Source organism: Gorilla gorilla, chromosome 12 (genome assembly GCF_029281585.2).
Source record: "Gorilla gorilla gorilla isolate KB3781 chromosome 12, NHGRI_mGorGor1-v2.1_pri, whole genome shotgun sequence".
Taxonomy (NCBI): Eukaryota; Metazoa; Chordata; class Mammalia; order Primates; family Hominidae; genus Gorilla; species Gorilla gorilla.
In genome coordinates this window covers 113,211,943-113,236,383 of record NC_073236.2, presented here as the reverse complement: position 1 = coordinate 113,236,383, position 24,441 = coordinate 113,211,943, and the positions used below count along the sequence as shown (strand labels likewise).

Genomic DNA, 24,441 nt, shown 5'->3' with positions numbered 1-24,441 from the left:
GTTCACTCCTGTAATCCCAGCTACCTGGGAGGCTGAGGCAGGGGAATCACGTTGCAGTGAGCCGAGATTACGCTACTGCACTCCAGCCTGGGCAACAGAGCAAGGCTCCATGTAAAAAAAAAAAAAAAAAAAAAGCTGCAGGAGGGAGCTGGGCCATCCATGTGGGGACACTGCCAGCTCACAGAAGTCCCTGGAATGGACAGCTGAGTGTGCCAGCAACACACGCATCCCCATGCTGTGTCATTCCAGCCTGGAGGCAGCAACGCCAACAGCTCCTTCCCAAAGTCCAGGCCAGGAGGCTGGGGCCCACACTTTAGGAGCCTATAACCCCTCATTCTGCATCACAGTGGTAGGGCTTTTTCCTGGGTTGGGGCCAACACATTTGACCCTGCATCCCGAGCATTCCTTGGGCAGCAATAAGGGCCTTGATCTGGAACCTGTGGGGAGGACAGCCTGAGAGGCTGGGCCTGCAGAGGGAGACCAGCTGGGCTGGAGCCTGAGTCTTGTGGGGCCTCTGTCAAGCCATGCAGGAGGGCCACAGGAGGCCGCAGTGGGCAGGCACAGGATGCTACTTTTTCCCAAGACAGTGTTCCTGGCTGGTGGTTGGGGAGGTACCTGTGCCTGCAGGGCAGGTTCACAGCCAAGGAGAGAAGACCAACTTAACACGCTGAATGACATTCTCTGGGCTCCTCCCTTGGACCCTGGAAATGTTTCCTAGAATCATCACCAACTGCCCAGAGCCTGGGCCTCCACAAAGCTGACCTCAGGGAGACTCCAGCCCATTCAGAGAGGTGGGCTAGTGGGGAAGGTGATGGCAGGAAGATCTGGGGTGCCATTTGGCCTGTGCAACCTCCCACCCCCATGAAACTCCTTGCTATGGTTTGAATGTTTCCTTCCTCTGACACTTATGTGGAAACTGTATCCCCAATGTGGCAGTATTGAGAAGTGGGGCCTTTAGGAGGTGATTAGGTCATGAGGGCTCTGCCCTCATGAATGGACTAATCCATTCATGAATTAATAGATTAATGGGTTAGTGGATTAATGGGCTATCATGGGAGTGGGACTGGTGGCCTTATAAGAAGAAGAGAGATCTGAGCTAGTACGCTCAGCCCCTCACCCTGTGATGCCCTGTACCACCCAGGGACTCTGCATAGAGTCCCCACCAGCAAGAAGACCCTCAGCAGCCCCTCAGCCTTGGACTTCTTAGTCTTCATAGCTTAAGAAATTAATTCCTTTTCTTGGCCTGGCACAGTGGCTCACACCTGTAATCCCAGCACTTTGGGAGGCCGAGACAGGTGGATCACCTGAGGTCAGGAGTTTGAAACCACTCTGGCCAACATGATGAAACCCCGTCTCTACCAAAAATACAAAAATTAGCCAGGTGTGATGGAAGGTGTCTGTAATCCCAGCTACTTGGGAGGCTGAGGCAGGGAGAATGGCTTGAAACCGGGAGGCAGAGGTTGCAGTGAGCCGAGATTGCACTACTGCACTCCAGACTGGGTGACAGAGCAAGACTCCATCTCAAAAAAATAAAAAATTCCTTTTATTTATAAATGACTCAGTTTCAGGTATTCTCTTTAAAGCAACAAAGAATGGACAAAGACACTCCTACGGCCGGCTTCCCATTGACCAGCCCAGCATTTCCTGTGTTACAGAAAAAAGTTTTTCCATGGTCAAATAAATTTGGGAAATCAGGCCAAACCCATCCTGATTCCCAAATGTATTACAAATTTCCTTCAGATCTTCTAGACAGCGGTTCTCAAGCAGGGGTGAATTTGTCCCCTAGGGGACACTTGTCAATGTATTTAGACATTTTTAGTTATCACAACTGGGAGGGTACTACTGGTATCTAATGGGTAGAGGCCTGGATGCTGCTAAACATCCTATAATGCACAGGACACCCCATACCAAAGAAGTATCCAGGCCCAAATGTCAACAGTGCTGAGACTGAGAAACTTTGTCCTAGAGTGTTGCATAGAACTCCAGGGAGGTGTTCAGGGGCCACAGTGTAGAGAACATTTGTCATTCTTTCGGGCCACCCAGCATCTGCTCTCCCTTCCCATGTTTGAGGATTTGCCCCCATGTTTTGAGCCAGAAGCTGAACCCAGAATGGAAGCTCTATGAAGCCAATCCACATTGTCCCAGCCTCTCTTGCAGCTAGGTGGGAGGCAGGTGACCTCCCTCCACCAGTCACATGCATTTTCCCCAGGATTTGGATCCAAAACTCGTGATGCAGAAAAGTGAGACTATGCAGAGCCCATTGTGTAGCAGTGAGGGAGGTGGCAGCAGCTGTGGTGGCAGGGGCTATGGTGGTCCTAGAGGCAGCACCCAGGGTGGATGGAGCTAGTGGCACAAGCTAAGGTGTCTACGCAGCAGTAGGGTCTTCCCAGGATCCATCATACAATGTGACTTTGGGTGTTGCTCCTGGCTACTTTGCCTCTGACCTTGATTTTTCTGACCCCACAGGAGATTCTGTGAGCTACCCAAGATCTTTAGAATAAATCCTTTTTAAGCTTAAATTAGGAAAGTCGGCTTCCATTGCTTGCAATTAAGAACTAATTGGGTGGTACTGAGTTCTCTAAGTGTATTTGGGCACAGGATTCTTTTTTTTTTTAAACCAGAACATTTATTGCATGACTAATCATTGAAATTCTTAAAATGAACTGGATGCTGCGACAGCTGCCCTCTTGGGTTTAGGTGTTGTTCCTTCATGGAATCCATGCCTGAATCTGTGGTATATAATTTTTAGGTGCCTTATTCAACCGGTCCGGGTGGTATTTCGTCTTTTAGCCTTGGCACTCCAGTTATACTTTCTCTCGCACTTGGCGAGGTAGCCACATTTGCCACAGGTCAACTTCTGAAGGTGATAGGCCTTACAGCCACAGCAGCTGCACAATGTGTGTCTTATTGCAACGCTTTCCAAACGATGATGTTCCCTTCGTCATCTTGCTTCTGTGGCCGAGACCAGAGAGCAGGCACAGGATTCTTTCTTTTGCAAAACATCTCAAAGAACCTTTGTGCTATGAGCATACTTTAAGGTATATTGGCCAAAATGAGAGTCAAATAGGGATTCCCATAACCTCTGCTCCTGCCAGACCAGACCACTGCAATAGCTCCACCTCCAGCAGAGGTCCAGGACCAGTGAGGACATCAGCATCTCTCTGCTGGTTGTAGCTGAGTCAGGGATACCCCGCAACTACCCTCCTCTTCTGTGCCATCAAGGGCTGAGAATAACTGCAGCTGGCTGCAGCCTCAAAAATCAAAACACAATCAAGGTGTGGAAATGATTGGGCTTATCAGAAGAAGGTGGAAGAAACTGGAAACTCTGATGCCTGATTGGGGTGATGATACTGGCAAATCAGACATAGGTTTAAAGAGAAACTTGAGGTTTTAAGAATTTAAGAAGTCAGGAGGGAAAAGAGGGAGACTTTTGGGGAAGGTCAGATATCTACCTAGAAAAGAGTGAAGCTATTTTAGGGGATTTTATATCCGGACTTCATGGAAGATGCTGAGCCCAGTTTCAGATATGTTTAAAGAGAGCAATTTTAAATGACATTCATTTATTTACTCAACAAATATGTATCAAGAACCAGACATTAAACAAGTGCTGGGGTGGCAGTGTTGAAGAAAGCAGGCGTAGTGACCTGCTCTTACCCTCCTAGAGCCTGAGATCTAGTCGGGAAGGCAGATACCCAGTCCTTAAGATGCAACTGATCTTTCCATTATAATGGTGTTTCGTCACTGGGGAAGAGAGTGAGAGCTGGGGGAATATACGCGGTGTAACCCTCTTTGGGGTCATGGGGGACTTCCTGGGGATGGGACCATCAGAGGAGCAGAAGTGAGCAGATGGGAAGAGGAGTGAGGCTGGTGGAAGAAGGGTCTATGTTGGGGCTGAGATGGAAGGAGTATGGAGGGTTTGGGTCCTGAAAGAAGGCTCCGGAAGCCCAGGGTTAAGGCAGGGCAGAATAGAGGACTTGAAGCTGGGCTGGAGAGGTAGGCAGGAGCCAGATCCAAAAGGGTCTTGCAAGCAATTTCAAGGATCCAGGTCTTCATCCTGAAAGCAATAGGAATAATTGGAGGGTTTGGATCAGAGCCATGTGACATAAGACTGAGGGGATCTGAAACTATAAAATTGGATGTGGCTTCTTCACCTCACCTCAGGTGGGGATTGGGGTCCAGGTGAACTAAAAAGAGGGAGGCAAAAGGAAAAGGATGGACTTTGGGAGGCACCTACCATGTGCTCAGGCAGCACGCTGGGTGCTTTACATGTGGCGTTGCATTTACAGCAGAGCTGAAATAACCAGAAAAGCCCTGCCCCACTTAAAGCTGGGGTGCTTGTTTCCCCCCACCCCACAATGAGTTGGGTGTTCCAGGCCTGAAGGCTGTCAGGGAGCTTCTGGGAGAAACAGGCAGGGCCCTTGAGAAGCTGGAGGAGCAGGCGGGGAGGAGGAGAAGGAAGTAAGCAAGAGGAACTGGCCCACATAGCCAGAGCAGCTCCAGAGAGCGAGCTGAGAAGGAATCTTAGAAATCGACAGGTCCAACTACCCCTTTTACAGATGAGGAAGCTAAGGTCCAGGGTTCAGTGGCAGAACTGGAAATAAAGCCCAGCTCTTTAGCTTCTTTTCCGCTGTTCTTCCTACTGCTCCAGGCGTGTGCACAGGTCCCTGTGTGCATGCACATGGGCACGCTGTGTGTGTGTGTGTGTGTGTGTGCGCGCGCGCACACATATGTGGCTGAGATGAGATCATCTGTCTCTCCATCCATCCGTAATCCAAGATGGCCACGATGTCGACATGAATTAAGATGTTTATAGAAATAAAAAAAAATGCTTAGGAAAGCAGTTAATCTATATGGGGGTGGGGGGATCCAGTTTCAGAAGGTGAATGTCTTGATTTTTTTTAAATCCCTTTTCTGTTTTATTCAAAGAGGATTTGTTGTTCTCAGCCCCAGCTGGGAGCTTAAGAAGACAGATCTGCGTTTTTCGGCCTCGGTCTATCTCTGAAGCTCTAGGCCTCTTTTATTGGACCTGAGGACAGGGATGCCTGGAACCTGGTCTCTACTCAGGCCAGCTCCATGCCTCAGTTTTCCTCCGTACAAAGGCCTGGGGCTTCCCTTTCTATCCCTCTTCCCAAGGGTGGTTTGTCAAACCCAAGAGCAAAAGGGCTCAGACACAGAAGATGAGAAGCAGGAGTCACAGTTGAAGTTGGGGGACCTGACCTGGCAGCTGAGAGAGGACAATAAGCTCTGAGGGAGGCTCTGAGGTGTAAGCAGAGAGAGGGGGAAGATACACAGAGAGCAGAATGTTGTGGAGAACTCGCCAGGAATCCCATCTTCCCCATCTACTGTGTGGGTGAAACTTGGAGTGACCTTTCCTCCTTGGAAAAATGGGGGTGGCTGTGGGGCCACATTTGCACTGGCTATGCTCTTACAGCTGCTGAGTTTTGGGGCAAACATGAGAGTGTATTTCTAAGGTCAGCATTGGTAGGTGGACAGAGGCCTTGGTGTGGTCATCTGTCGTCCCCACCAATCTACGTCAAGCCACTGGAGACCAACTACCTCCTGGGGTCCCAGCCCATCAGACTCAGTAGCTTCCTGGCCCCAGAAATCCCGAGAGAGAATTCCCCTTTGCAGAAGGCTGGACTCCCCAGGGTAGCACAAGGTAAGCTGGCGCCCTCACCCAGGGCTAATTGGGTTCCCAGAAATTTTGACTACAACAAAAAAGCAGGTCCCAGTTCCTCCAGATTCCCAAGGTCAACACGAGTATCTGCTCCAGTCCAGGGCCCTGGCCTTTGCCTGGAATACCATCATCCCTTTGCTAGGCCTCAATTTTTCTTATTAGGAAACTCAGCAATGGGTTTTGAGCTCAATCAAGTGTTGGCGCCATCATCATGTTAGCCCTCTGCCCTTCCCCACTCTGGGCCTCTGTTCTGTCACCTGTTAAATGGGAATTCAGCCCAGATGACCTCCTGCACCACATGCAAGTTCCCTTTGGTGCTCATTTCAAGATTCTAGACTTCTGAGTCCTGCTAAGGCTCTTGCCTGCCTCTCATCAACTCAGTCCTTCCACAGCCCACCCCCCAACCCCAGGTTAGATGCTAGTGAGGTCCCTCATTAATCTAGTTGACAGGCCTGGAACCTGCTTCTGTTTGTCAATTCCTTCCTCCCAGCATGCTGGTCCAGAGCCCAGCAGCTGGGGCCATCGGTGTCAGGATTCCTCCCTTGGCAGTCCCTGTCACCCAGGCAGATCATCTAAGCCTCAGGCTAGCTTCCTTCCTGGGCTCTGGCATGGGTTGGTTTCCAGCCCTTATCAAGAAAAGAGGGAACAGAGGGCAGTGGCATGCCAGTCCTACTGTAAGGACTGCAGCTTCCCTTATCTCCCTTCATCTTGCCATCCTCTTGAGGCAGATGGGGCCAGGAACCCCACTTTAAGAAAAAGGGGTGGGGGGAGACCCCACCCAGAGGTGCTGACTCCAGAGCTTGAGCTCCTTCCTCAGCCTTGTGCTGCCTCCTTAGATCTCCTCTGGGAAAGCAGGGCACAGTTCTTTGGCCAGGAGTCCTGCCTTAACTCAATTCATCAAATATTTATTAATAGACCAGAAGGTTTGCTTGGCATGGTGTTAGGGGACAGAAAGGGACCACAGAACCTATGGGGTGATTCCCTTCCAGCCCCTGGGGTGGGCCTCGGTCCCTCCCCCAGGGCAGTGTCAGGCCATCGTCAGACACCCGTGGGCCTCTGGCAGCCACTTTCCCAATTGTTCTTTTGGATCCAGCAAGTTACAGCTCATTCCTTTGGCCCACATTGTTCCTTAACGACATCACTTTTTCCATCTCCCGAAGGCACCGTGCCCTTCCGCCTGAGCACTGACTCCCAGCTGATCTCCATCTCCCTGACGTGCTGTACTTTCCATGGATCGCTGGAGGGCATCATCTCTGGATCATCTGAGATCTGTGAAGCTCAGAGCCTGAGTACCCCCAGGCCTCCCCATGGTGACCCAACACCATGACCAAACTTGTCCATTTAGTTGGATGGTCCCTGTTCCTTCAAATCACTGGGTGCCCTGGAGACACGGATCTTCTCCAGCCACCCGGCTCAAAGCCTCAGAAGCATCCTTTAACTTGTGCACAGATATGGGGATCCTTATGAGTCCCTGCTTGGGCTGGATGTCAGGTTGGGCCATGGACAGCTCTTCCTCTCCCTCATCTCCACCTTGCATGGGTCACTAGCACATTCACTGGCAGTCTTCTCTCGCAGTCCCTTTGCGAGCTCAAGTCACTTGGCATCACCCACAGCTCTACATACTTCCTATTCCAAGTTTAGCATAGGTTCCTCCTGGGTGAATCCAGGTGCTGGGTCCTGGCCCTCCCAACAGCCTTCCTCTCTGAGCTACTCATTCATGCATGTGACCAGTATTGTCCTAAGCTCTCACTATGTGCCAGGCCCAGTGTTGCCAGCACCTTCTGTTTTACTCCCTGCCATTGATAGCTCTGGCCCCCACCATTTTCTAGTGAGGGAGTGTGGCACAGATGGCAAAGCACACACTTGGGAGTCAGAGTTATCTGGGTTTCAGTCCCGGATCTGTCATCTGTTTGTTTGTTTATTTGTTTATTTATATATTTATTTAAGACCAAGTCTCACTCTGTCACCCAGGCTAGAGTGCCGTGGCGTGATCTCAGCTCACCATAACCTCCACCTCCCAGGTTCAAGCGATTCTAGTGCCTCAGCCTCCTGAGTAGCTGAGATTACAGGTGCCTGCCACCACGCCTGGCTAATTTTTGTATTTTTTTAGTAGAGACAGGGTTTCACCATGTTGGCCAGGCTGGTCTCAAACTCCTGACCTCAAGTCATCTGCCTGCCTTGGCCTCCCAAAGTGCTGGGATTACAGGCATGAGCCGCCGAGCCTGGCCATGTTGTCTATTTAATTATGAAAACTTAGACAAGTTGCTTCACTGGAAGCTTCGGTTTCCTCATCTGTCAGCTGGGAATGCTGCCATTGCTAAGGTAGTTGGGAGCACTAAGTGCATTCATATATGTACGTGGTGTGATGTGTATTTCTGGCATGAAGGCAAGAAAAAGGCTGGTATATTTGGAGGAACTGCAAAGAATACAGAATGGCGGGTATAAGGAGCCCTAGGGGAGCAATAGGGCGTGCAGCCGGAGAGGCCAGCTGGGTGAATGGTGCATGGCATGGAGGACCAACCGAGGAACCCAGGCCAGGCAGAGCCGACAAAGCCAGGAGCTCATCATGTCATACCCCTGCCCAAGCACCTTCATGTCCCCCAACTGCCTCCAAGTGGCAGTGCAGGTTTCTTCGACCAAACCAACCCTTGAGGCTTTCCAGCAAGCATCCAGTCTAGCCTTCTCTCCCATCACACTCTGAAAAAGATGGGGAATAAAGTGGCATCTTCTTTACAGTCTCTTTCTCGGTGAATGGTTAGTGCTGGGTGCGGAGGAGCAGGACAGCCCAAGCCTGCCTCTGTGCTCCGGCCCCCATGTCCTGCCTCCTTCCTTTTCTTCTCCTCTGGGCCTGATCCAGGAGAATCCGCTCTCCCCAGCCCCAGTCTCTGAATCAAGGTTGCTTCTTGCCCCCTACCCCACCCCCACTAAATACCACCCAAAGGCTGTGTGTGGCTCAGCAAGGCCAATGGTTGCCAATCAGCACCAGGGCTCTTCTTTGAGGACAGACCGAGGCTTTGGTCTAATTACATGGGCACCAGGCATCTGAGATCACCAAGGCCAGGAAAAGCTGAAAGTCAGGTAGTTCCCACTGTCTGCTCCAGCAAGGCCAGCTGGCTCTCAAAACCATCAAAACAGAGAGAAGGGCGAGGTTGGAGAGGGAGACCTGAAGCCCAGCTGTTAATAACAGTCTCACCTTTTAACAAAATATTATATTAGTTTCACATTCACACTGGCAGTCTCCCTACCCCTGTGTGAGGTGGGCTATGCAGACATTGCTGTCTCCATTTGCTCACTTACAGAGGGGAAACTGAGGCTCAGAGAAGGGCCGTGGCCTGCCCAAGGTCACCACAGAGGCCTCTTGCCTCCTGGTCCCTTCCACTGGGCTGCGCATCTGGTGAGTTTGGTTCACTCAGTCGTTTGGTACTGATCCAGAGTTCTAGAACTTCTGTTTAAAATTCCCCTTCAGCATGGGAAGGGGGCAGCATTCAGAAAATCTTCCAGGGAGTTCTTCCTCTGGAAAAGGAGAATGCCATGTGAAGCAGCGTGGATAGAACAGATGCTGTCGTGGCCCACACCTCATCTCTTTCCATCTTGCTCATCACCCTTCATTTCCAGGGACCCCCTTCCCGTGTTAACACTCTAACATGACCCACCCAACTTCCTCGACGAATCTGGGACTCTGAAGCCACTAAATCATGGTCCAAAATATCATAGCTGTTTTTGGGGGAACACACATTTCATAAAATTTCTAGAGGAAAAGAAGAATACTACCAGGACATCTGTATTTTTATTTTAAAAATGTGTTATTTGAGTTATTTTTTAAAACACAGTCTGAATAATTAGATCCTGTAGTGTGTGTTTTATGTTTGGGGATTTCAAACAGGTTTTTCTCTAACTGGTCAGCTCACTTTAACCTGAACCAGAATTCAAGCCAGCTGGGATGCATAGACCAGAGTTTCAAGATTAGAATGGATCTTCTCTAGTCCATCCTATTTGTTTGACAGATAGGGAAACTGAGGCTCAGAATAGAAAAGTGCTCTCCTCAGTGAAATTCAGCTCCTTTGTGGCAGAGCCAAGCCTCAACCCAGGTCTTTGAGTCCCCCTTTGATACTGTTTCTACAGTGCACTGTGCTCTGAGATCCGGGAAGCCTGTGGAAGGGGCCAGGGAACTGCTTTCTGAGCAGCCCCTGGCCTCAGACCAGCCTGCCCAGGCCTGGACCTCAGGTTACTCTGATGCTCCTACTCGCGCATGTGTCTGGCTCAAATGGCTATCCCTTTGGACCGCTGCAAGGGGCTGATTAGATGTAATTGCTTTGCCTAGAGCGAGCTATCTGCTTAACAGTATCAGCTCCCAGTAATTAGCCTGCCAGAGGCCCATTTCCCTTGCTGGAGTCCAGGGCCTCCAGGCCCTCACTCCAACCTGTGCATGATGGACCTCCCTCTGCAGGTAACAGGGTGTACAGTGTATGTGGGTGGGCTTCTGGCTTGGGTTGGAGAGCTGGAAGAAAGCACTGCTGTGGAGGCTATGCAAGAACTCCAGATGCATCCCTTCCTGAGGCCTGGAGCCAGGGAATACAGCATTTCCAGGTGGGAGGGATAGAGTCTGGCATAGACAGACTGCTCCATAAATGTTAAACTGAGCCCAACGGATCCACAAAGGGCATCTAGACCAGCCCCAAACTCAAAATATTCAACAGTCAAGTCAAAAGGCAATCCTTGCAGACCTGCCATGTGCCAGACACTCTGCTCATTCCTAGGATCCTTCTAACATAGCCTCAAGCCACCCAAACAGTGTTTACATACCTCTGGTGACCAAGTGCTCATCAGCATCCTGGAAAGCTCACTCCTTCTTCAGGGACGTGGAGAATGTTCCATCTTATGTTGAACTGAAAGCTCTTTCCCTGTTGCATCATCCCCGCAGATCACTGGCCCCTTCTGGACTACACAGAGCAAAGCCAATCCCTCCTCAGGTGATAGCTCTCATGTCCCCTGCATCTTTTCTTCTGGCTGAACATCCCAAGGCCCCTCCTTTGTGCCACGTACATCATGCTGGCGAGGCCCCCCGTTAATCTGGTTGACAGGCCTGGAACCTGCTTCTGTTTGTCAATTCCTTCCTCCCAGCATGCTGGTCCGGAGCCCAGCAGGGGGGGCCACAGGTGTCAAGATTCCTCCCTTGGCAGAAACAACTACAGCCCTAGCAGAACATGACACTACCCAAGGAGCACCATCGTGGCTGCCTGAGCCTGTCCACTGAGGGAAGAACACCTGCAGCCTGCTCACCAGTAGCAGTCGCCTCTGCTGCCCTCTCCCCTGCCCTGAGACACACACACACACACACACACACGCACACACACTGCCCTGCGTGCTCACAGGCACCACTCAATATGCACGGGCTGATTAATCATTGCAAGTGTTCTTGTAATTATTGCATTTGGTGCTGAGAACAGGCTGCCTCTGCTTGCTTCTCAGAAGCCATAAACCTGCACAGAAGGATTTCAAGATTTGTGAGGCTGTTGACACGATCTCCGGGCTCACTTTCTTCCTTAGCAACAATGCGTTTGTCAGGAAATACAGGCTGTGGCCACTCCAGAACCTCTGCAGAGGACAAGCTTAAGGGACTTAATTCTTGCAGTGGGAAGAGGGCGAGTTTAGCGAACTTATCTTATGGTATTCGGTTAGGAAGTAGCATAGACGTGAGGTCTGGAGGAGTTCACTCCCCTTGCCAGACCTCAGTTTCCTCATGGGCACTGGGCATTCTACGCTTTTCTCCAGCTTTAATTACTCTGTGATCCTTGGCCAAATGCGAGAAGACTGGGTATGGAGGGGAAAATGCAAAGGTCCAGAAGACAGAAGAAGAGGGGAAGAGGAGACAAGGACTGAAGCTGAAATTCTCAGACTCACAGACACACACAGACACACACACACACACACACACACACACACACACACACTCCAGGCTGGAGAACAAAGGCTGATTTCCTCCCAGGTCTGGCTCTGTATCACCTGCTGGCCTTCCTGAAACCCCAGTAATGGCTGGGTCTGTCCCAGCCCCTGCCCCAAGTGTGGGAAGGGGAAGGCATTGAAGAGGAAAGGAAAAGGGGGAAGAGGATGAGATGAGTAGAAAGTGGGGAGGGAGGCACACAAATGGTAAAGTCAGAAAAGTGAATCATCCCAGTGCCGGTGAGGACAGAGCGGGAATCTTGTGCACTGCCGGGGAGAATGAAAACCAAGACAGCCATGCCAAGGACAGCCCAGCAGTAGTTAGTGACATGCCTGCACCTGCCCAGTGTCAACCTGTCTCTGCCACATGTTTGCTGTGGCATTGGGAGCCAGTTCAGCGGGCATAAGCACTGTGGCCCTGAACAATTCCTTGCAGATCCTTAAGCACGCATACACAAGGATGCTCATCACAGGCTCAGGGAAATGGAGGCCACTTAGGAGGCCGCTCTAGGGGCAGGGGTTCATCACACACGGGGGATGCAGACTGTGAAATAAGGGCTATGGCTTCATGTTGTCCATGGCCGCTGTGAGCAGGAGCAAGCCTGACCCCACAGCAACTCCACAAAGCCCTGCTGTTCCTCACTCTCACTAGTAGGAGAGCCAAGCCCAGTCCCAGCCCAGGGCTGGCCTCACAGATCTTTGAATTTGACCCCTCATTCCCAGGTGAGAACCCTTTCTCCCCAACCCACGGCACGACTGGGCGGGGCTAAGAACAGGGCCAGGTGTCCAGACTCCCAGCCCCGTGTGCTCTCCCCCACAGCCCGCAGAGCCTCTCTTTGTTAACAGTTGCCTTTTGTGTTTGATTTGGGCTTGAGATGTTAAACAAATAGTGTCTCTTGACAAACGCAAGCCGGCTGCACTGGGACCAGTTATGCTCCATAAAGCCAGGCTAATCCCCTGACTTCTCTCCCTACAGAGATACACCAAGAAACACCCCAATCATACCCAAAGCACCCTAAATCTGATCAACCTGCAGACAAAGGCCATGATCCCTGGTGCAGCGCTCGGTGTCAGCAATGTCCTCCTGGGCTTTCTGCAGCAGCTTCTGGGCTTCTCTCCCCCTTCTCAGGCCTGACCCTGGCTTGATGTCAAGATGGCTCTGGACCCTGCCTCCTACATGAACCATGGGCCCCAGGCCCTACTGACCCACCTGAGCCCACCAGGCCAACTGGACCAAATAGAGGGGTGTTTACAAACACCTTCTCTGTGTCAGCTGCTGTGCCAGGAGCTGTGGCTTACAGACATGAGTAAGGCCCTACCCCTGCCCTACAGGAGCTTATGGTCTGCTCTAAACAAAATGAACTTGAATTTCATGTGAGGATCTGGTCTAGAAACTGATGGAGTCAGGATCTGAACTTCAGCTTGTCTGACTCAGGGTCCTACCTCATTGATCCTGCCCCTATCCTCCAGCCAAACTGCCAATACAGGGGGCTGGAAAGCAATGGACAGGGAGGTATTTGGGCCTCTCATCCTTCCGGCCACATTCTTGGCCATTGTACAATGACCACTGCTGGTCAAATGGCCAGGGCTCTCGTTAACATCCCAGAATGTCAGAGCAGGAAGGGACCTTTGGATACAGCCAACGCTTTTGTCTTATAGAAAAAGAAACTGAGACACATAGAGGCCACGTGAGTTTCCCGAGTCCACCCAACTAGTTGGTGGTAGTTGACGGCAGCACTGGGACCAAACTCCAGCCTCTGGACTCCTAGTTCAATGCTGTCTCCCACATGCTTCCTTGGGCCCTGGGACACACATCTGTCTTTATTCTCCTCTCCTAAGCTAGACAGGGCTTGTCCCAGCTTTAGAACTGTCTCTCTTCAGTGAGCCACAGAAGCAGATTGCCAGGGTTTTTCTGCCTGCAGACTCAGCCATCTGTGCCCCTCTCCCTCTAACACTGATGGTCTCTAACTCAGGTATAGAGATCCTTAAAGCCTTCATTTGAGTGAGTCACCCAAGGAAACATGTGGAGCAGCTCTAAGGTGCAAAGCACTGCGGGGAGAGTAGCATGAGTGAGAAGGGTTTCCTCCACCCTGGAGAAGATAATGAGCCAGTGGGGAAGATGGATATGAAAGAACAGCTAATGTTTTAGGCAGGAGGAGTACCTGCTGAGTTGATGCTTAGATAGGGTGCTGCAGAAGCACAAAAAGAGCCAGTGGTTCTGATCAGAGGAAACTGGGAAATTCTTCATGGAGGGAGTGGTCTTTAAGCTGGGTCTTGGAGCCTGAATAGGAGTTCAACAGACAGAAGATGGGAAAGGCAAGGAGGCACCAGCATCCCAGGTTATGGGAGCCACATGAGCCATGTGAAGCATGGAAGTACTTGGATGTGTTTAGAACTTAGGGAAGAATGGACTGGAAGATAAAGCTGGTTAATAATTGTGTATGATGTTAGTATATAATAAAATATAGTAACTAATGACACATTATGTTCAATTTATCCTACCTAACTCTGTGTCCCTTTCCTCACAAACTAGAATCTTAAAAGTAGTGCTATTTCCTCTTTTTGTCTGATTATTGGGAGTACTAGAGAAACAGAGTCCGGGAAGGTCATGGGATGCTATAAATGAAGGGAGTGTAGACATTTCCTGGTCCAGACCCCTCCACTGATGGATGAGCAGCAAGCCCCAAGGAGAAGGAGCGACTGGCCCCCATGCCAGAGCAAACAGGTGGCAGAGACAGGTTGACACTGGGCAGGCACAGGCAGGTCTGAGGAGCCCAGGATGGGAAGAAATGGGATAAGCTGATATGTCTTTGGCACAATCTGACCCAGGTTGCCTACAAGTCCCAGGGGCTACTCAGAAACCTAGACTGGTACCAACATGGCTCCTACTCCAGAACCTTCTCCCCAAGAGAAGGAGAGAGGAGGGGCAGGAAGAAGGAGACCTAGGCTGCCCTCTGGGCTTCAGGGCCTCCCCACTGACAGGTGCCCTGGTCCCACACATAATAGGTGCAACAAAAAAGTGCCAGCCTTGGGACATGAGTCCTGGTTCCCCCTCACTCACTGTGTGACCTTGGACAACACTCTTCCTACTGTCTGGGCCTCAGTTTCCTCATATGTAACACGAGAAGGTTGGGCTAAATGATCTCTAAAGGTCCTTTCAGTATTGAAGTGCTCAGAGAAAAAGCTTCATCATGATTAATAATACATGCCCTGCCCCTAAAGACAGCTTTTTCCCTTTTCCAAAGCTCTTTCACTCATAATATCACCTTTCGTCGGTACAGCTGTCTGGCCTGGCAGTCACAAGCAGAACCTGGACACAGCCTTTTCACCTTGAAAACTTGGTCTAGCAACCCTCTTGCTCATCTAGACAGGCTTTGGGGGAATTGGCTTCTGGAGTGACTGTCACCAGGAGCCAATACATCAGAAATGCACAGAACCTAACTTGTACCTTCACCTCTGAGAAGCTGGAAAAGGCAGTACTTTCCTTCCAGGGAGCCAGAAGATGCAAAGGGGAAAAGCCTGCAATAGGCTGAGTTGCTGGTCAGAGGGCAAGACCAGAAATTCTGTGCCTGCAAAGAAACAAAGATCTTCCCTTGAAGAGGGAGGGGGAACATGGTGCTATAAATGTAGGACCCTCCCATTGGGCTCTGAAGTCATTAGAGAGCCTCATATCATCTGATTTGCACACATGTGTTCTTCTTTGATCTCTCAAAACAAATGGTTCAAGATGTGGGTAGAGGTAATATTATTATCTATTCCATTTTACAAATTGAAAAAAAAAAAGAGAGACTCAAGGAGTCATGGCAAAGAGCATGGGCTTAAGAGGCAGACAGACTGAAGCCTCTTCCCAGCTGAGTGAACTTTACTGATTCTCTACGTTGCCTTTAGCCTCAGTTTCCCCATCTATAAAATAGGCATGACCACACCTACCTTTCAGGATTGTGGTGAGGACCAGAGATGATGAATCCCTGACACACAAGAGATGCTTAATAAATACTTGTTGAAGGAATGAAGGGGTTGGTGGCACTTCTGGGGTGTCATTGGAGGAGTGTAGTGTCCGGCAGTGACAGGTCAGCCCAGCCTGTGGGTAGACAGTGCTCCAGCTTCTGGCTGACTGCCTCCTGAGTCTGCTCTCAGTCAGGGGCCTTGGTGTCTCTTCCCTGTCTCTCTGCGTGGCCCATGCCAGGGTCCTGTGAAGGACTTTTTAACCCTCCTTGGCACTGAGATTTGCATTCCAATCATTCTGCTCACTCAGCCCATCCAAGTCTGGAGTTCTTTGGAGCTGGGCAAGGCCTGTGGGATCATCTGCTACGACACCTCGTTGAAAAGATAAGGAAACAAGGCTCTGAGAGGGTCAGTAATGCCTGAGTTTCCACTGCCCTTCCCACCTCACAACCTTAGCCACCATGTTGACAAATGAAGAAACTGAGGCATAGGGACCCCCTCTCCTGCCCCAGTTCCCGCAGTCTGCCAGTGAGCCTCCTGCTCTGGGCCCCACCTGCCCAATTCCAGCTAGATCCTGGTTCTGCTGGGATGCCCTAAGGTGGTGGCAGGTGCTATCTCTGGCAACTCAGCCTAAGCCCAGCCTGGTGCACGGGTGCAAGACAGGAACCATGGGAGTCGGGACAGCCTAGAAGCCCCTGGGAGCGAAGCAGGAGGCCTAGACTCCCAGCCTGTGCCTTCTCAGCCAGTTCCAAGAACTGTGCTGACCTGGGAAGGCACACATTGCCTGAGAACAGGGCTTTCCCTTGGGTGTCAGCTCATGTGTGCCCGGGTCCACAGCTGGGCCCTGCCTGCTTCCAAGACAGCCAGAGTCTGGCCCAAGGGAGGAAGGAGTGTGGCCTGGGAGGAAGGAACGCTTGGCTGAGTCCCAGTGCTGTCACGAAATCACTGCGTGCCCATGCGTGTCACTTGACCTCTCTGGGCCTCCATTTCCTCATCCATAGGATAAGGGCAGGACAGCGAGGCCCCAAGTGCCTCCTGGCTGCAATATGCTATGATGAGGGTGGAGGGTGGGGTGGGGAGGGGCTCGTTCTGCCTTCCTTGCCTTCCTGTCTGTTTCTCTGTCATTAGTTTATCTCCAGCAATCCAGGCCTCTCTGTCTCAGTCTGTTGCTCTCTCTGTTTCCATCTTTTGCTTTGTATTTTTCTGCCCGCCTCTCTTCTTTTTCTGTCTGAGTGCACCTCTGATTTTATCTCCTCCTCTGTCACACAGCCCCCTTCCCTCAGTCCTACACTGCCTTTCCCCCATTCTCCGTAGTTATCAGCGTTTCGCTGTCTAGTTTTCTCTGTCTCCCGGGCTCGCTCTCTCTCTCTTTCTGTCTCTCTGTCCTGCCCGGGCTCTCCCGCGGCCGCCCCTCCCGTCCCCTCCGCCAGCCCCCCTCCTCCCTCCTCGGCGCGTCTCCCCAGTCCTTATTTGGCTGGGCGGGAGGGCTGGCGGGAGGAGGCGGCCTGCGGGCGGGGGGCGGGGGGCGGGCGCGGGGCCGGGCGGAGGAGGGCGGTGGGTGGTGCTGAAGGGACAGCTCCGCGGCGGCGGCGGCGGCAACGGCCCCGGGCGCTGAGCGGGTGCCCGGCGCGGAGAGCGGCGAGCGCAGCCATGCCCCAGGCCGCCTCCGGGGCAGCAGCAGCGGCGGCCGGGGCCGAGGCGCGGGCCGGGGGCGCCGGGGGGCCGGCGGCGGCCCGGGCGGGACGATGAAGCGGCAGAACGTGCGCACGCTGGCGCTCATCGTGTGCACCTTCACCTACCTGCTGGTGGGCGCCGCGGTCTTCGACGCGCTGGAGTCGGAGCCCGAGCTGATCGAGCGGCAGCGGCTGGAGCTGCGGCAGCAGGAGCTGCGGGCGCGCTACAACCTCAGCCAGGGCGGCTACGAGGAGCTGGAGCGCGTCGTGCTGCGCCTCAAGCCGCACAAGGCCGGCGTGCAGTGGCGCTTCGCCGGCTCCTTCTACTTCGCCATCACCGTCATCACCACCATCGGTAACGGCTCGCCGGGCGGGGGGCGGGAACCCAGGGCTGGGCGCGGGGCTCCGGGAGTCGTCCGGGGCCGGCTGGGGCTGGGGGCGGGGGCTCCCCCGAGAGGGGCTGGGCGCCGAACCCTGCGCTCGCAGAAACCCGAGTTCAGCCTGGCGTGTGTGCTCCGCGGGGACGGAACTCGGGGAGGCGTCGATTCCTGGCTCCGGACCTGACTTTCCGGCCGGGCCAGCCCTAACTTGGCCCTGCCATGTTGCATAGGCCCCCAGGGACTCCGAAGTGTGTGAGAGGGGCAGGGACGACCGGCGGAGGCTCGGGCAGGAGGGGTGTGGCCGGGCCAGGCCCTGAACAGGGCGCTGAGTGTGAGCGGCGGGAGAGCGCCACTGCTCCCTATCCCTGCGGATCGGCTTCCACAGCCTAGCAGGTCTACACCTGCTGGGCTCTGGGGAGGCATGAGGATGCCGGAATGCGGCACTTCGGGGCACTTGGGGCCACCCTATAACGGCGGCTGTGAGTGTACGTGTGTCTGCGTGTTTCAGCTCCAGGAGTTTGGTCGCCACCAGTCAGTGCCTGTGATTTTCTCAGAGCGGCAGAATTGGTGCGGGAAGCCAGATCTGGCCTTGTCAGCCTTCTTCTCTGCTGTCCCAGCAAAACAGTCACCTCACAGGAATAACCCCAGTTCTTTCCAAGCCAGGGCAGATCACCATGTAGGAGGCCACACGTACACCCAGACAGACAACACAGGCATAGGCACACACCCACACAGATACACACAGGCACTCACAGGGTACACACAGGGCGGGCACACACACACACACACACACACAGAGAGAGAGAGAGACAGAGAGAGAGAGAGAACAAACGTTGCCCAGGAAAGGAATCTCTAGCCAGGCCCTTGGTGGTGCTATTCAAAACTGTCCAGACGGGAGTAACACCTTACCTGTCCCCAACACCCTATGATTCCAGCCCAGCTCCATCACTACCGTGATATATGACCTTGGGCAATTCCCTTCCCCTGCCTGGGTCTCAGGCTCACCTCCAGACAAGGAGGGGTGGCCAAAATGATCTCAAGAGCTCCTCCCCAGCCCCGACGTGCTTGGATTCTGAGATGAAACCCACCTTCCCCCAAAGCCCATTGAGATGCCTCCAGAAGCAGTTTCCTCTGTCTTTACTGTTCCCTCTCCTCTCCCTAGTCCCCTTCCCTGCCTTGGTCAGACTCCCAGGGGTTCGTTGCCACTTAGCGCAGCCCATGAAGATGGCATTGTTTTCCTGGGAGTCAACAGGAGCTGAGGGAGTAAAAGGCAGGACTAGACGCTCTTCCTGCGGTCTATCCACTGCAGGACGCTGTTCCAAGAATCTACGGCTCCCTGGGGACCATGGGGAGCTATGCTGTGTCGTTTCTGGATTCTTCTCTTGGAAGAGGGAGGAAAGGGCCCTGGGAGTGGACGTGGCCCAGCTGGGGCACCTCTGGGTCCTACTGGTCCTGTGAGTTTAGGATAGGATGATCAGACTTAGGTCTGCCCAAAGAGGAGCCCGCTTCCTGAAAAACACCAGCCCAGATTTGGTCTGCAGTCTCTTCCACTCTCACACCCCACTACTATTTGCCAGGGTTTCAGTAGCTGTTTAGCTGTCTGGAGAATCAGAAGAATCAGACTGAACATGCTTAGACCCTCTCTCTCCCTCTTTTCCACACGTCAAGCCTTCACGCATGTCCCCTTTCCTTCTCAGGCCCATGGTCCCCAGCTTCATAGTAACCTCCCAACTGACCTCCCTGCCTACCCCACAACAAGGCATGCTCCCCTGGACAATGCTGCCAGAAAGAAAAACTCAGCTGTCACCAAACCAATTCCCTTCTTGGAATCCCTCAGTGACTCTCCACTGTCCATGGAATCTGGTCTATGCTCCTTATCTCAAATTTTGAGGATCTCCATACCTGGCTCCAACCTCTATGTCTGACTTCACATCTCACTTCTTACTTATGTGATCTCTCTCGATAGCTGCCAACCTGTCCTCTGAGAATACCTTAAGTATGCCTGTCTGGCATGCCTTTTTCTCTACCCTTTTTCTTTTCTTTTTTCTTTTTTTGAGAGAAAGAGTCTCACTCTGTCTCACCCAGGCTGGAATGCAGTGGTGTAATCATAGTTCAGCACAACCTCAAACCCCTGGCCTCAAGCGATCCTCTCACCTGGGCCTCCCAAAGTGCTGGGATTACAGGTGTGAGCCACTGCGCCTGGCTCTACCTTCTATTTATCTTGTCCATGCTAACCTTCCAGGTCCAGCTCAAATCCCACCTCCTCCTCAAAGCCTCCCAGGCCACTGCTCTGGACAACTGCAGGTCTCACTGTGAGGATGATCTGGGTGACACGCTGTTGGCTGTTTTGAATGGTTATTTGCATTATAGGGGAAGTGTTTTGTCTCCTTGACCACACTGTACTCAACCTCCATGTGGGCAGGTCCTGCAGTTCCTGTCTCTGCGCTCCAAGTGCCAGCATAGTACCCAGAGGCTGTGAGCACACACAGAATGCTATTGATGGGTTTAAGGTGTGCAGACATGAAAGGGTAGCATCCTTCCCTCCTCCCCTGCCGTTTCCCAAAGTGCTTGCAGTCCTCACCAAGAGAGACGCTAAAAGCCATGGGGGGAGAGGCAGACAGAGTGCTGTTCTGGTGATTATTTATTTATAAAGTGCTGGGCAAGAGGAAAGACAACATCAGACCACCCCTCTGGTTCTGTGGGGGCCCCTCCCTCCCTGCCCCACCTGACCATCCTGGCTTTGTGCTGCCTTCCACTGTGGCTATGCCACCTTGCTGGAAGCTGTCCACAGGGGCTCTGCTCTAAGAAAAACCTATTTGGGCTGTGATCAGATGGTAGGAAGGGGCCATAAGTTAGGCTGATAATGGCCCCAAACCCAAGGGCAGCAGCCTGTGTTCACCTGACCCCTTTGAAAACATGAATGAGTCTCATTCTGAGATACCAGGTGTCCCATTGGGATGGAATAATGACAGCACTTCCCATCATTTGGTACATTAGTGATCACAATGCACTTGCATCTCTTGTCATGATTCTCAGTCTTCATGACTTGGTGAAGTTGCTGGGCAGGTATTGTTAGCTCTGCTGCATGGATGAAGGCGTGAAGGCTCACGGAAGGGAAGCGGCTCCCCCAGTCACCCAGCTGGTAAGCAGCAGAGTCAGAGTGGGAAGCTGGGTCTTCTGACTCCAAACCCAGTGCTCTTTCCCTGCTGGTCTTTTGGCTGCTTCCTTTGACTCCATATGCTATGAAGCTCAGACCCAGCCAGGCCTGACACAGCCAAGCCGTGCTTAGTGATGCCAGCTCACAGGGTGCTCATGGGCAGCCCTGATTGGTTGGAAGTCAGCAGGTTCTTTCTTAGTCATTCACCTGGTTAGTCACCGTCTCCACTGGCTGGAAGGATTCCTCCAGCTCCCTATCCCTGGTCTCCCAGCCAGGAAAACCTTCCTTTGCTGGTGCCCTAAGTTCACCCAACAGTAATAGAAAGTCATTTCTTAGGAAGTCTTAACCACTTTAGCTGTTGAGTCATTAAACTCCTCCAGGGCCCAAGCCTCATCTATTCATAGCCCAGAGGCTGTCACAGCAGGAAGGGGCTTCGGAGATCAGCTGGTACCACCCCCTGCTCTTACAGATAAGGAGTCAGAGAGGTGACAGAAATCACACAGTCAGAGGGTAGCAAAAACCTAACCCCCAGTCTCCTACTCCTTCTACTTGTTCAGGATACTTATTTATTATTTTTATTAACAACAGCAGCAGCAGCAACAATAACAATGGCAACCACCATTTATTATTTACTTTGTGGCAGGCTCTATACTAGACGCTTCATTTGTACCCCCTTATTTAATTCTCTCACCAACCTCTCTAGATGGGCATTATTACCCCCACTTTTCAGCTGAGGAACCTGAGGCTCTGAGGGTAGATGACTCCCCCATGGCCTCAGGCCTCGGAAGCACGGCAGTTGCCCAGATTCGATTGGACCTCTCTGACTCTCCTGCCCTGAATTTTTCACGAATTCTTTCTCCATTTCAAGAGCCCATTCCATGCTGGGTGCAGTGGCTGACACCGGTAATCCCAGCACTTTGGGAGGCGGAGGCGGAAGTAGACAGATCGTTTGAGGCCAGGAGGTCAAGACCAGCCCGGACAACATGGCAAAACCCAGTCTCTACTAAAAATACAAAAATTAGCCAGGAATGGTGGTTCATGCCTGTAGTCCCAGCTACTCAGGAGGCTGAGGCATGAGAATCACTTGAACCCAGAAGGCGGAGGCTGCAGTGAGCCGAGATCGCACCATTGCACTCCAGCCTAGGACACCTAGAAGCCAAGGCTTGCCTTTTCCCCGGCAAAGCCCTCCCCAGAAGCAGGGGGCCTCCTGCTCCAGCACACTCCAGTCAGGCCTGCTGCTTCCCACACCCTGGCCCCTGACCAAACCAGATGACTTGTCACAGCTGTGCCCAGCACCCGCCATGGGCACCTGCCATGGGCTCACAGGTGCCCATTCTCCCACTGCAGGTCCTGGGAATCTTTTTGGCTCTAAGCAACAACAAAGAGACCAGGTGATTGATTCGCTGATGGGGCTGGGGCAGAAAACCTTCTGCTCCGCTCTTTCCCCAGCTTCCAGCCTGTGCTCAGCTGAGCACCACCTCCCGTCACCCACCACATGCATGGCCTGAGAACCCTTAGACTATGAACTCAAGCAGGTGATTCATGAGGAAACCTATACTTTTTACATCTTTTCAAGAAGGAAAGTACAGATGTGACCTGCCACCCCCAAAATCCCAGAGGTCCTAAAATAAGAGAAGGAGACATTAGCAATCTTCCAAACACCCAGAGAGGTGAGCGGCTTGTCCACACTCACACAGGGAGTTGAGAGTATGACCCTGATTAGAAGCCAGGCCTTCTGGTGCCTGCACTGGCGTTCTCTGCATCCTCCAGCCTGTCCCGCACATCCCACCATCTCTGTTAGCACTCAGGCCTCTGGCAGCTCATCACTCCATTGTTCGAGGCCTCTTTAGACTTTCCAAGGTGAAGGAAGGGTAGCACAGCCTAGGAAAGTCCCGGCACCCACCTCAGTTGGCATTTCCTTCCTGCCCACAGGCTAGCCCATGGGCGTGCTTCGACCCCACAATTTCTGCAGGGCAGCGGAGGAACATAGGCACTGACTTGGAAGCCGGAGTGCCTGGGTTCATCTCAATCCACCCTACCCCCATTCCCCTACTGCCACTAGCTGTATGTCCTTGGACACATTATCTAATCTCTCTGAGCTTGTTTTGTCATTTACAAAGTGGGGATAATAATATCTGCCTGCCAGGATTAAATGGGATCATAAAAAGAAAGTGCCTGGTACAGAGAAGGCACTTAATAATTTGCCATTATTATTGTTATTAATACTATTGTTTGTGCATTATTACTTGCCTTACCAAGGAACTGCTCTGTCTCCCAAGGGTTACCATGACCACGGCTACTTCTGCTGCTTCCTAACAGGTGGGAACAGTGAGGTTGAGGGCCAGGAGATTGCCACACCCTTTCCCCTTATCTTCCCAATCCCACTCCCCACCCCCCATCTCCCCGCTCCTCAGCCATGCCTGGTGTTTCCCTAACTGTCCAGGCTCCTGCTCCTCCTCAGAGCAGAAAGCTAGCAAGGGGCTGGGCGTGGTGGCTCATACCTGTAATCCCAGCACTTTGGGAGGCTGAGGTGGGCAGACCTTGCAGAAAGCTAGCCAGGGGCTGGGTGTGGTGGCTCACACCTGTAATCACAGCACTTTGGGAAGCCGAGGTGGGCAGATCACGTGAGGTCAGGAGTTCGAGACCAGCCTGGTCAACAATGGTGAAACCCTGCCTCTACTAAAAATACAAAACTTAGCCGGGCATGGTAGCACGCGCCTGTGATCCTGGCTATGCAGGAGGCTCAGGCAGGAGAATCGCTTAAACCTGGGAGGCAGAGGTTGCAGTAAGCCAAGATCGCGCCACTGCACCCCAGCCTGGGCAACACAGCAAGACTCCGTCTCAGAAAAAAAAAGAAAGAAAGAGAAAGAAAGAAAGAAAGAAAGAAAGAAAGAAAGAAAGAAAGAAAGAAAGAACGAAAGAAAAAGAAAGAAAGCAAGCAAGCCAAGGAGAAAGGTACACGGTGGTAGGAGAAACTACGGAGTGTGTTTGGCCAGAGATCTTTCTGACTGTGCCATGCCTCATGTCTGCAGGTCCCGTTTCCACGCATTACCGTTAGGGGCTGGAGCACGGAGAGAGTGGGGGTGAGAACAGGACAAAAATAGAAGACACACGCCTGGCCACAGTGGGGACAGGACAAACACAATAAGTATTTTCAAAGAAAACATAAACAAGCACAGATGAATGTAGTGCAAATCACCACTATAAACAGCTTTCAGCTGGCTGCACAAACGGTGAATCTGTGAGTTGATTTTGTAATTAAAAAAAATGTAGAAATGATTTCCCTACAGTCAGCCAGCAGCAAGTGGAGACCAGGCTCTAACTGAGACCACTGGGGGTCTAGGCCAAGCTCAGTGGAGACCCAGGACGGACACTCCCTCCTCCACTCCCTCTCCACCTTGGACACAGGGAACGGACAAGTGTCTGTAACAGGCCGGGTGCTGTCCACAACATTTCCTGTCACCAGAATCTCCACACTGCTCCAGGATGGCAGGCGGCATCATCCTGCACAGTCAAGGAAAAGGACGCTCAGAGAGGTTCAGAAATCTGGGCAGGACCCTACAAATATAAAATGACAGCACCAGGACATGCACCCAGGTCTGTAGGGAGTATTTCTTCATGGAGTCATGCAACCCCCACTCCCCATGGAGCCTCTGTGATTCCTTCCAT

The 24,441-nt window shown here is 52.3% G+C and overlaps 1 protein-coding gene and 1 pseudogene across 1 annotated transcript in view; one reads left to right on the top strand and one right to left on the bottom strand.

Annotated features, from left to right (window-relative positions):
- Nucleotides 1–2,626: 2,626 nt before the first annotated feature.
- Nucleotides 2,627–2,945, bottom strand: LOC109025676 (large ribosomal subunit protein eL37-like; annotated as a pseudogene).
- Nucleotides 2,946–17,106: 14,161 nt separating this feature from the next.
- Nucleotides 17,107–24,441, top strand: part of KCNK3 (potassium two pore domain channel subfamily K member 3) — a 40,897-nt gene continuing 33,562 nt past the window's right edge. The window contains exon 1 of the mRNA XM_031008328.3: nucleotides 17,107–17,590. Coding sequence (XP_030864188.3) covers nucleotides 17,308–17,590 — 283 coding nt within the window. The 5' untranslated portion in view covers nucleotides 17,107–17,307. The remainder of the gene's footprint in view (nucleotides 17,591–24,441) is intronic.